This window comes from Gavialis gangeticus, unplaced genomic scaffold, assembly GCF_001723915.1.
Source record: "Gavialis gangeticus isolate Ggan-Ray unplaced genomic scaffold, GavGan_comp1, whole genome shotgun sequence".
NCBI classification, from domain to species: Eukaryota; Metazoa; Chordata; order Crocodylia; family Gavialidae; genus Gavialis; species Gavialis gangeticus.
In genome coordinates, this window is record NW_017729027.1 from 18,671,734 (window position 1) to 18,684,510 (window position 12,777).

General features: G+C 37.6%; 1 protein-coding gene across 7 annotated transcripts in view; it reads right to left on the bottom strand.

Moving 5' to 3' along the window:
• RIMS1 (regulating synaptic membrane exocytosis 1) overlaps positions 1-12,777 on the bottom strand; it is a 717,876-nt gene that overhangs the window by 189,407 nt on the left and 515,692 nt on the right. For 4 of the 7 annotated variants that reach the window (XM_019520475.1, XM_019520477.1, XM_019520476.1 and 1 more), the window contains 3 exons: positions 10,410-10,592; positions 8,940-9,052; positions 2,083-2,112 (listed from right to left, as the gene is read on the bottom strand). In XM_019520475.1, the coding sequence (XP_019376020.1) occupies positions 2,083-2,112; positions 8,940-9,052; positions 10,410-10,592 (326 nt within the window). Of the gene's footprint in view, positions 1-2,082; positions 2,113-3,604; positions 5,235-8,939; positions 9,053-10,409; positions 10,593-12,777 lie in introns of those variants that run through there. The other 3 variants (XM_019520481.1, XM_019520480.1, XM_019520483.1) reach the window with 2 other exon arrangements.

Consider the following 12,777-nt stretch of genomic DNA (forward strand, 5'->3'; position numbering starts at 1 on the left):
AGGTGTCTACGCCACAGTCCCCCAGCTTCCTAATGAGAATGGGGTGAGAGACAGTATCAAAAGCCTTCCTGAAGTCTAGGAAAACTATATCCACTGCCACCCCTGCATCCAATGATTTAGTGACCTGGTCGTAAAAGGCCTAATTAAGTTGCTCTAATTAAAGTGCTCAGAGCTTCTCATCTATCAGCATCCCCACACTTCAAAATGGCTATGAGGGCACTTTATCTAAAGCTCACTGAACAAGCCTTAGATAATGTGCCCCTGCTGCCATTTTGAAGTGCGGGGATGCTGATAGGCGAGACGCTGGAGGCTGCTGGAGCATTGTAATTACCGTGCATTAGAGCAGCCTAACTGCTCATGTATAGGTGTCCAATGATATTAAAGAGACCACAACAAATTAAATTTGGACTATAATGAACAAGTGTTTATATATCTAAGGTTTATAGGCATGTTACAGCTTAATAATTTAATAAAAATCAATTGCATTTAAACCTAAAGATCTCCATGCATTGTCTGAATTGCCAACAGTGCATTTAGAACCTGAAAAAACTTTAAAAATTTAAACTGGCATCACTGAGTTCATTGTCTAAGTCAAAAGAAATTTAAAAAGGAAAGAAAGCAAAGGTGGCAAATTCATTTCAAAAGAAACATTTCCCTTCCAATCATTTAGGATGTCACTACTAACACAGAAATATAGATATTTGGTTCACTATATTTAAATATTTAAACTAGCAGCATCCTTTACTAGCTTATTATTTTTTAATCATGCTGAAGAAATGTCCTGGACTAAAGGAATTAATGCTGGACTTCTTACCAGACAGCACTGCCGCAATGGGAGCTTTGTCCCTATCAGTACTGCAGGATCTGTCCATGTATGAACGTTCAGTGAAAACAAAGTATAAGAAACACAGAATAAAGTGAAAAGTTGGGTCACCCTATAACACTTTAGAGGGCTAAATTTAAAAGTTAGATATATAACACAGAAAGAATTTAAACTTCCTTCAACCCATTGTTTCCAGGACACTAGTGTGAGACGGCCAAGATCTTTGAAGATGGGATCCAAATTTCCTCAAAGCAGCGAGGTGGCTGTATTTGACATTCTGGTTCAAGCTCATCACATAATTGTGTTCCAGTTTATCCGGTTTGTTTCAGATAATTAATACACAGTTTGGAAGGAGACTCAAGTATAATGACCTAATCTGATCTTGTCTCTGTAATTAAGGTTGCTGTGGTACAGGGTTTTACTGTTGTAATTAAATATGGTTCACATGAACTCTTCTTTGACTGCATAAGTTTCACCCAAATTTTGGCTTGGGCCTACTTCAAGAAAAAAGAAGGGGGAAAAGAACCCCAGTCACAGAAATCCCTGCCCAATCTCTACAGGGAGGAACTGGACACACAACAAAGTCTGCTGATTCTAAGGGAGAAGCACAGTTCATGGGATCCAGGTGTGTGCCCTCAGAATAGATCTGGCCCATAGTAGCTTCTTAGCTTCTTAATGGCATAACACCATGCTGCCAAAAACTCCCACTAGTAGTGATTGCCCCCAGGCCCAGAAAATATAATAGATCTACATTTCTTAAGAATCTTTCAGCATCTGGAGGAAGGTTGATACCTACCCTCTTTCTGGTAATTCTACTCTCTAAGCATTCTCCCTGTGATTTGATTGGGTCCCAACTGAGGGTCTGGAGGACAGAAAACAATAGTGCTATTGCTTCATCCTACCCATTATTGTGAGAAGTGAAAACCAAGTACAAGGCTTTATATGGCCTCTGAGGAAAGCCTGGGGTACAATCTAAGCCTATGAATGAAACTTTAACCTACACTGCTGTCTATTATATCACACAAAGCACCAACAGGGCTCAGATTAAATGCAACATGTAACATTTCAATACCAAAATTGAAATCACAAGACACATAATTTTCAATTTCTATTTAGGAATAAAATAAACAACATACAGATTTTTGACAAAGTACCTTTTTAGTTGATTTATTCTTGACTGAATACCGACATGGAAAATAAGGGGGGAAAGTGAAAATTAACAGTTGTAAAGTGTTAGTAAAATGTATGTAAATATTTACCTTTCGAGGAAGAGTTATAATTCTCTTGTCCTTCAATGAATTAAATGCACGGAATGATGGAAACAAAAACAATTAGAAATCATCAAATTTAAAGTTAGACAAAGAAATGTGTTACATGTGACAATGGCATGTACACTAGCTATATAGCAGCATATGTAAAAGTAACATGGGAAATTAAGATGATAAACCATGGCAAATTATAAAGCCTGTGACTTTTTATTTAAAATTAACATTAATAATGAAGTCATCAAATGTTCGGATTGTGGAACACTTAGTCATTCTGCTGTATAAAGCACTGCCAACCCTAAGTGTGCATGAAACGTAACTCAGGTGTGAAAAGTTATGTGATTGTACTAATAATTTTGGACTCTTTTCATATGCTTTCTAGTTTACAAGGCATAAGGGTTCATTCACTTCATCTTTTCAGCTTTTTTTCACAATAAGAAAAGCTAAAACATGCATTTTCTTTCAAACCAGAAGTTAGGACACTCCAGTAAATCAATGCAATCTAGAAAATGGGGCATTAAGAAAAATACCAACCATTATGATGATCGCAATAAAATTGTAAGAGTTGGCAACACTGAGTACCTATTCACAGGTTTATTCTCATCAAAGTCAAAAGGAATACTCATATACATAAATTATACTCATCAACATGAATAAATGTTCCACAACCTGGCTCCAAATATGCAGTGCCATCTAACAATTTTAAAATAAAACCAGGGACATGAAGACAAAACAAAACAATGCTGAAAAAGTTGGAATCTAAAACTAAAATGTTATCCACTTTGATTATCTTTTGCTGAAAAGCTTATTCTCTGCTCTTAGTTTAGCTCAGATTTTTATTGCTGGACCTCCGATCAGGATTTCATTGATAGGGTTCAATACTGTGACCTTACTCAAACAAAATTCTTATGGGCTACAGGGAGATTTCAGAACCAGGCACATACAGTACTCTGTCTCTTCTAACACTTAAGATTGTAGGCATCATGCTAATTAAAGGTGGAAAGGTATATTCACAATATATTTAATTATTAAAAAATATAATGATTATTTCATGTGAAATTCTTTTAGAATTTCTAATGAGAATACTGAAGAAATATACAGCCAGTATACTGCATTCTATCCACATTAAGCAGTTTATTTTTAAATTACTTTGTATCCAGTGAACAGCATCATTATTAAGGAAGTACCTATGTTAGATTACTTATGAGTTACATTGAAAATACATAAGACACTTAATTTCTCAATATCGAATGCCAGTATATCTGAAAATCACTCCTAGGTTTTCAAACAGATTCCTCTGCTTTTCTTCAGATACTGCAGCCATTTTCTTATGCAGCACCAGATAAGATCTTGATTATAAAATATTTCAAGAAACCTACATTTGAAACCCTTCTGTAAATAAATACTAATAGAACTGTCCTACGTGCATCTAAAATCTAACCAGCTTGTTTAATTTTCATCTAATTCAGTCAGACATGGCAATAGTTACCAATACTTATTCAGATATAACTCTTACTTTCTCCAGTGGGAGGTTTTCTTCTAAGACCACTAGATCAGGCTAACAGTTATTTATGAAAGGGTAAACTGGTTCAACTCAACAGATTATCAGCAATATACAAAAAGCTCAGACACAAGAAATCTTCTGATTACCACCATACATCGTTATAAGAGTTATGGAATGTAAAATCATGCTGATAACCTAATGAAAAATAAATAATTTTTGAGCAGTCAAATAAAAATAAGAATAGATGTAGTGAAAGTGATCTATTTGCCTACAGGTACTTTTGAAAATTCAGTTTCATACTAAAAACTATCATCCGTTTTCTCATTGGTTTCACAATTTCATTGAGGTCTAAGAAATATTTCTTAATTTTATGCCTCTAAGACTTGTTTAATTTCTGTAATTATACATTCTACATGAGCTAGAAAAAATAGAGAAAAAGCAGCAGTATATCTTCAGCTTGTATTAGTTTCCTTGAACAGTAAGAGCGAACAGTTAAAGCACAAATGTATGGGACCAACCTAAAACTCTTAACCAGAAAAGATCCTTATTTTCACAGAGAACAGACAGTATAGAAACTGCCAAAGCCGGCCCTCTACAAGAACACCAAACCCAGGTAACGATACAAAAATGTAGTGTTATAACAAAGAAATCAAATGCATGCAGTAACACCACTTTATTTGGATAAAAGTTGCCTAGTGTTGCCACTCTAATATTGTATACCTGAATAACAAATACTGACGCAAGTCTTCTATAACAGTTCAGCACAATGGATGAATTGAGAACTGTATCACCTTTAGCATGGCTTTGAATTTCACTGCTTTAGGCACAGGGTAAGAAAACATTCTTCATATTATTTTATAACCTTTTAAAATTTCCATTTAAAGAAACAAAATGATATCAATTAAAATAGCACCGATTAGACTAATGATCATTGTATTGTGGTTTATTCACAAATATTTAGAGACATTTATGCATATAAATGATAGATGCTTGTACACCTACAGAGTCTAGTTTTCATTTGCAGAGATCCTAGACCCTACAATAAGATCCATGGGTACTGGAATTTGTAACTTATTGATGTGACACAGTTGGTGTGGTTGTAAAATAAAGTCCATATTTGCATCTCACTGAACAGATATAAATACGTTCACTCAAACATTATTAAGATTATAATTAGCATTTCTATGGCTTGAGAGAAACTTAAACTTTAAAAGTGCATCTGCTAAAAAATATATATAAATTGTAATTGTTTAAAACAGGGGTGAGCAATTTCTTCCAGTTGTGGGTGGGAATGAGCTACACAGGGTCAGAAGCAGGATTGTGGGCAGCTGCTCGAACTCTGCCACCACCATCATTTGTCTCCCAAGCAGCACAAGGAAAGCACTGTCAGCTGGTGTTTGTCCCTGTGGTAGGAGTGAGAGAGTGCTTGCAGAAGAAGCTCCTCCACCACTGAATCCTGCCAAACTCCTGCATCCACGAGTTGGATCCAAAGGTTCCATGGGCTGCAAGCTGCAAGTTGCTGACCCCTGGTTTAAAATACTGTAACATGTTATCACATCTTCTAAATTAAATAAACTTGGTAGTTTATTTTTTGTCAAAACACAAAGGCACTGATGTCCATTAAGGGCTAGCGGCCTCAAAGAGTTGCTTTTATAATAATTTCCCCCCTTATCTATAAGATAATGTTCTCTGAACACCTCTATACCTGACCACAAGTGCCTACCCACCTCTGTGATGGAATAGAGATTTTTGCCTCTCTCTTCTCTTAGGTTTCTTTTATGTGTTTTCTAAGACAGCGTTTCTACTGCTTTAAGTATCTCTAAACTGCCTAAAGGCATGCGTAGATGAAACGGGGGGCCTAAATTGAAGTGGTGGGTTTTTAAAAACATGGCTTTAATTTAGAGCCCTTTAAGCCCCTGTGTCATGCACACACCCACTGTCTGGTGGTGGGGAGGGAAGGGCGAGCTGCCAGTGGGCGGAGCGGTCCCTGGCCTGCAAGGAGGGCTGGTGCTTCCCTCCGTGGCAGCAGCGGCCCCCCCCCAACCAGGTGGCACCACCCGCAGGCACCCAGCTCAGGCAGTCCCGGGGGGCACCAGGTCCCCACACAGTTTAGGCAGGTAGGCAGGCAGGCTCCAGGAAAAAAAAAAAAATCACTGCTTTTTTTGTTCTTGGGCAGAGCCTGCTTTCCCGGGCTGCTGCCAGGCTGCCTGGACAGGCTTCCTGCAGTGCCCCTGAGCTGCACAGAGACTGGAGGAGGAGTTTTAGTGTGCTGCGCCCCAAGTCATTTAAGGTGCATTACAGCACCAAATTTGCTACAGTGGCTGGAATTACTACGCAATATGCAGCCGACATGTGCAAACACCAACACTATTAAAGCAGTTCAAAAGCATTTAACCCACTTTAAAATGTCATGCACACACGCCCCTCATTTTGTCTACACATGGCCACAGACTACTGAAACATTGGCTTTCCATGAGCTTCAAACTGAAACTACTGGCAAGAGCATTAACTGATTAGTTATTGTCTAGTAAAGAAATTGAAACAAAATTTCTTTTTAACTCCTAACCGAATAACAACCAAAATGCAAAGCCTGTGATATAGTGTAAATCTTGGAAAATGGTTTACTTGCATGAAGGTTATAATTTACTACTGAAAAAACAGTGCCACAACTTCATCAGCTGCCACAGTAAAAAGCAAAACTGCCACCCACCCCAACGTTCCAACATTCTTTTTATCCCACAGCAAGAATGCTGTACAAAACAAATTATTTTACTGAAAACTGCTCTGTCCTCTGACTACCCAAATCACAAAGAACACTAACATTCATAGTTTATATAAATAATTGTTTATAGCCTTTATGCAAAATTATTATGTTCTGAAAATAGTTAGCTGTAAAAGAAAAAACTTGTACACACCCTTCTCAGTACAGAAGAATTAACACGTGTTCATAATGCCTTAAACCTAAAAACTATTTTATCATACCTCAGATGCATTACAGTGTACAATATTCCCTTCCAATGCAGAATATCGATATCTGCCAACACAGAACAACTTTATTTGCAACTCAAGAAAATACAAAATATATAAAAACGCTGCTATCCACAAAATTAACTAGATTTTGCCATCACCTACACCCCTGCAGTCCATGTCAATTGTGACATATTTATGGATCCAATCTAATAGCTTTACAGTCAATGGAAAATAGTCCACTGATTTCAATGTAGTTTGGATTACAGTCTAGCAGTGTTCTCACTTACTCCATTTTATTCTGGCTGATGGGCATTGGACAGTTGTAACAGTAGAATTTGATCCATTCTACCAAATAAAATACTTCGGATTCATAGCTTTATTTCATTAAGTTGCTCGATAGAAAAAATAAGTTTAAATGTAACCGTGTCTGTATTTCAGTGGACATAAACATTTAAACATTGACATTACTTTCATTATTTTACTGGCTTCAGTACTTCAAATACACTCACAACCACAATCAGCAGTTAAACAGAAACAATTAGGAGATACTTTCAATAAATGCCCAAACCACTCAGTCAAACATCAGCAAATTAGTACGTAAAGGAGAAAATTGTTTCTTTGGGTTGAGGTTGCATTTTCAGTAATAAATGTTCACCGATATGAAAGAAAGAACATAGAACTCTGAAGTAAGAGCAAGAGCCAACAGCTTTGTTATCTCTTATATACTTATGGCACAAGTATCAACCACCATTGGAGATAAGTATTTATTGTTTGAAATATCAATACTCAACCTCCTATGTGCTTATAACAAAAACAGCCTCTGAAGATATGCTAATTTTAGCCTGCAGTTTTGTTTGTTCACTTTGCTATTCTATACCAGTTCAACTCCCCTCTTTCCATGTTATAGTAAGTTCTGCTTTCATTTAGAATTACTGCCAACATAACTAAATTAAAGTATTATTATTAGTATTATTTACAACACACTTTTTAGCAATAATAAGAAAGTGAAGGTAAATGAATATCCAAAACAAAAAGAAACCCTTAACACGAAATCAAAAGAGGTATGCCAGGTATTTCCTTATTGTATATTGTGTCAAGCCCATTTCTTGAAAAATATATGCAATGCATAGATTTTATAAAATAATATCATATTACTTTTTTCACACAGCTCCCAATTTATCCATATAATTTCTGACACAAAAATTTATGCTGTAAGTGTTGCTTGTAACCAGTTCACATTTAAATAAGCCTTTAGCTTATAATGAAATCACATTACAAGCCTTGAACACAACTTTTATTATTAGACAAAGCCACCTGCATAAAATATATTTGACATTTCTTATAAACAGATGTAGTGGAAAGAGGAAAACATTTTCATATGTCACTGATTATGTAGTAGGATGACTCGCACCCATATAGCTCACAAAACCAGTCCACAAATTAATTTTCATATGACAAAACCTATGGTAATTTAGCCTGGTAGAAAGTTAAAGTGAGTACTGTTTGTATTGGGAGAATGTTTGACAATCTCAGGAAATATGGAAAGTAACATTAGAGACGTGTATGCTCCTTACTCTCTATGTAGTAGAAAGACTCACAATAGTTGACAATTTGTCAGATTCAATCCAAGTACTGACTCTTGCTTGAATAATAGAAAACAACCAAACTTGCACACATTTTTGCAGGTGAAATGTAACCATGATTTATAGCCATCTTGTTTTAGCTGCATTGTATTTTTGGGAAAGAAAACAGTAATGTTCAGACTTGTTTGGTATTTGTTTGGACACAATACTTCTTACAACAACCTCCCTCAACTTTCTGTTATTCAAGAAGGAAAGATTCTCTTTTCATCTATTTCTCTTTTCATGCTGAGGGTATAATAGTTGATGACCAGTGTTGTAATACATCAGATACTAGCAGTTTTAATTCTATTCAACTGGCCTTTTACCCACTCCAGGAACAATTTTAAAAAGCCTTTCACCACCTCCTATCAATAACAAACAACAGTTAATAAAAATCAGCAAACCAGAATTAATAAAACAAAACCATAACGTTGTCAAAAGTTCAGTCAAAGGGTTCTATAGCCCATTATCTAAATCTGTGATCATAGGAAAGTTCACACTAGGGAAATACAATGCTTGCAACAGAAATTAAAAGAATATCGGGAATAAAATAAATGGTTCAGCCAAACAAGTCCTACTATTCTTTCTTACAGTGTTATTTTTTCATTAAACTATATTGCTTTGCATGCAGAAATAAAGCATTCTATACTTTGTTCCACCTCCCCAAAATTATTAAAATAAACAATCTTCAAGTGAAGTGAGGATAAGAAAAGACACCAAAGATTTTGAATTATGATAAGCTAATTATTTGATACCTTGCTCTATACTGCCACTCCTTACTGGAACTTGCGGAAGCTGTCTTCCCCTACGACTGCTGAAGGATGAGTCTGCAGGAGGTGACTGTGTAGGACTTCCTTGTTGATGTGTTCTGCAGATGGAATGAAGATACAGTGAAATAACACAAATGAAATTTGATCAATACATTTTGATCTCTAAAGGTCAAAGCTTAGACTAGTACACCTGTAGGAAGATGGATTTGAAGAAACTTACAGTCCAACTTATGTCCCTGGTCATCTTTAGTGTTGCTAAATTTAGTTTCAATTCTGGAAAAATATCTTAAAGTTCCAAATTTTTCATTATTTATATTTATAGACAAGTAACTAGACAAAAAGCCTCCACTAGTACACTAACAGAAGACAGGTGTTCTCAGGTCCTGATTCACTACTTTTCTTGCACTTTATGTAGTCATTTTCATGGGTGCAAAGTGGCTATAAAATGCTACCATTCTGGTTTGGCAAAGTTTTTATATTGCTGCAAGGCAAAAATAGATGCCAGTTATAATTGTCAACTGTTATAGAGGTGATGCATCTTTTCTGACTTATTTTTTGTTGAAATGTAATTGTTCCTTATTGACATTACTATTATTTTTTAATATGTATTTACATCCAGTAATTGGTACAAATTCTTACAACAGTGTATCAGAATTTTGTGCTCTTACCCAAGCAGATATTTTAAACTCATTTGGTCTGTATGGGTGGATGAACCCTGAAAGCCCAATTTCTAAACAGTTTGACTTCTGACAGATGCTTTAAGAATCTGAAATTAATGCTGTACATATCAGTGGAATATAGGTAAATTACATTTGAATATCAGTAAATTACAAATTACTACAACCATTTCTGGTAAGAAAGAACAACAGATCTATATAACGTTAAACTGATAGAGTTTAATGTTAAACTTTGTTGCAAAGTCCAGTACTATCATGGTACTGGTACTATCATGCACTAAATATGCTGCAATTATATGATATGATAAATTAAAGTTGCAAGTATCTATTTTCTCAAATGTTGCTATTTTAAGCAAAACATCAATTTAAAAATTAGGAGTGAACTTTAGCATTGCATAGGCCATTGTCATTTTCTTATTCTATTGTTATAAAACAAGAGTGAAATATGTGAAAATTGTGTACTATTTATCTTCTATGCAAATTTTTTGAAAGTTTTCATGTGAATACATAACAAAATGAAACAATGGAAGGACAAAACAGTCTTTTTTAACATTCATGTTGCAGAAGTGTATAAATTTCAACAGTAAAAAAATACTGTTTGGACAGTGAAGATAGACAGAATAGAGGATATGGGAAAAGTATAAATATCATGAAAAAGGATTCCACTACTGTGCCAGAATGAGTGAGTGAATGCACTGTATATGCTCAGGAAAGTACAACACCACACTGACATCTGGGAGGCAGAACATGAACGCTGTGCTGTACACTTAATAGCAACCTTGTCAGAAGTGGAGAAGGTGGCGCCGACCCTCCTGGAGCTAGATGATGTATAGAGCATAATGGTCTGATACTAGAATGCTCACTCGACCTTGACCGAGTGTGATGTTTTCCCCTAAAGACTGGCTGTTCAGTTGTTCTTGGGGTTGGAAGTCCCCTTCTAGAAAGACATGGTAGAAGACCCCTAAAACATTAGGGCCAAAAAGAAACTGTTCAGTCATTAGCTCTACAAATTTTTTCCCCGTGCCTCCCTCCACCAAAGAAAATAACTGACGCTGCTTGAGAGAACAAATATTTACATTTTCAGACTGAAAAAATGATTCAGCTACAAATGTGCATTCAAAATGATAAAGTGCAAAAGCCTTAATTGGAGACACATGCTTCATTCACTTAGAAGAGATGAACCAGACAGAATTTAACAGCAAGTTGGCCAAACAAAAGAATTAACTTAATCTTTTATTGATTTAACCCTAACTAAGGCCATCTATTGGAAGAAACCCTGTTCTTCTGGTAGAAAACAAAAGTGTGCTGATGAGCAAAAATGGCTGCTTGGGAGAAAATAGCCCAGGAACAACCAGGGTTAAATTGCTCCCAGGAGAGTTTCTGGAGAGTGAACATCTGCACACTTTCTCCTGTCTTAACTTCTCCTAGGGAGCAGAAGTAGAGGTTAGGGAAAGACTCCTATGCTTTCCTGAGACCATGGTCCCTCCAGTCTGAAGAAGGCATGGGAGGCAGCTGCTCCCCCTGTTCCACCATCAGAGTTCCCAGTGTGAGAAGCAGAGAAGTGCTGTGCCAGGTGACGAGCTGAACGCAGAAGTGCACCTCCCACCCACTGCCCGCTTCCCCTTGCCCTGTCTCCCTCACATTCAGCTGAGTGGCAGGGGTAGTGAGCTGTCTTTGCAAGCCCAGCTTGGCACCATTGGTTTCCTTTGCCTGACCCCACTGTTCAGCTGAACAGGAGGAACGGTGACTGAAAAGCCTTCAGCATCTGGGCTTGCAGTCTGGTTTTCAGCCACAACTGTTTCTCCTCATGTCTCCCCACAGGAGTGGTGATTTAAAAGCTGGAGGGGCTAGGAGCCAGAATTGGGGAAAGCCCCCACACACTTGGCTCCCAGTCCCTCCAGCTTCCCCTTGTCCCCACTACTCAGCTAAGTCACAGGGGCAGCAATTTAAAAGCTGGAGGGGCTAAGAGATGGGTGTGTGGAGGTTTTCCCCAAGCCCAGCTCCCAGCCCCATTGACCTCCCTTTGCTGCCCAGCTGACATCGAGTACAGCAGGACAAGGTAGGCTGCCATGTCCCTGTGGAAAGCTGCTGGAGCTCTGCTGTGAAGGCTGAGTGCCACCCCACCCTTCCTCCAACAGATACATACACCTTTGGGTCAGCCTGGAAGAGTGCAAGCAGCAGGACTATTCTGCTAGCGAGACCTGGGAGAGTGCCCCTGCCTGCCAATCAGCTGAGTTCCTAGTGGAAATTAGACATGGGCTTTCCCACCCCAGGAGCCAAGCGTACCCCCAACCCTGCTTCCCCTTATCTTGCCCTCCTCCATTCAGGTAAGTAACAGTGATGGTGAGATGGGCTTACAAGTCCCTGCTCTGGGCCATTCTGGCTTTCCTTGGCAGAACTGAGGGAATTTTATCAGGACAGGAACTATCCCCAGCTGTCTCCAGTAGCTAATGATTTTCAGCAGCTGCCAAGTACTACTTGAGGGCCTGTCTCCTTCGTAGGCAAGGGGCAGTCTGTCAAATAACGAGCTCTCCTAAGGGCAGGGGAGGCCCTGAGAGAAGACCTCTAGGGGCCCCTGGCTGAAGAGCTTGACTGTGAAGTACTCCAGCCCAGGGGCTGGATGAATATCTGTACAGTCCAATTTCCAGGTTATTTTTCTACTGGAAGAAAAATCTTCCAGTAGAAATGAACATCTGCATATAGCCTAGATATACTTCAGGAAAAATTCTTTAATAAAGTAAAGTAACGCCATGAAGTATGTAATTAATGCCTTTTTTAACCTTAAGATACATGCTTTGAAAGGACACATTTTAATTGCTACTAAAATATTAATTTGATGACAGCTAACAGCAGCAAGGCACTTAAACCCCTGCAGAATCCCACTGGCCTCCCAGTGTGTTAAAATTAGGCATCTGTTTAAGTATCCTGCTGAAACAAGGCCTACATTAGAGAAAGAATTCTACAGGGATAACAATGAAAACTGCATTAAAGTAATATTTGACTTCAATGATTATAAATGGTTTCAATATAATAACATGAAGCTAAATGTAATCAAGCTGACTATTGTGGGTCAGGAGATAGAAATTAATTTTAAAAAATAACAAATCATGCCCTTTTAATTGTTTCCTAGTCTCACAACTGTGTCA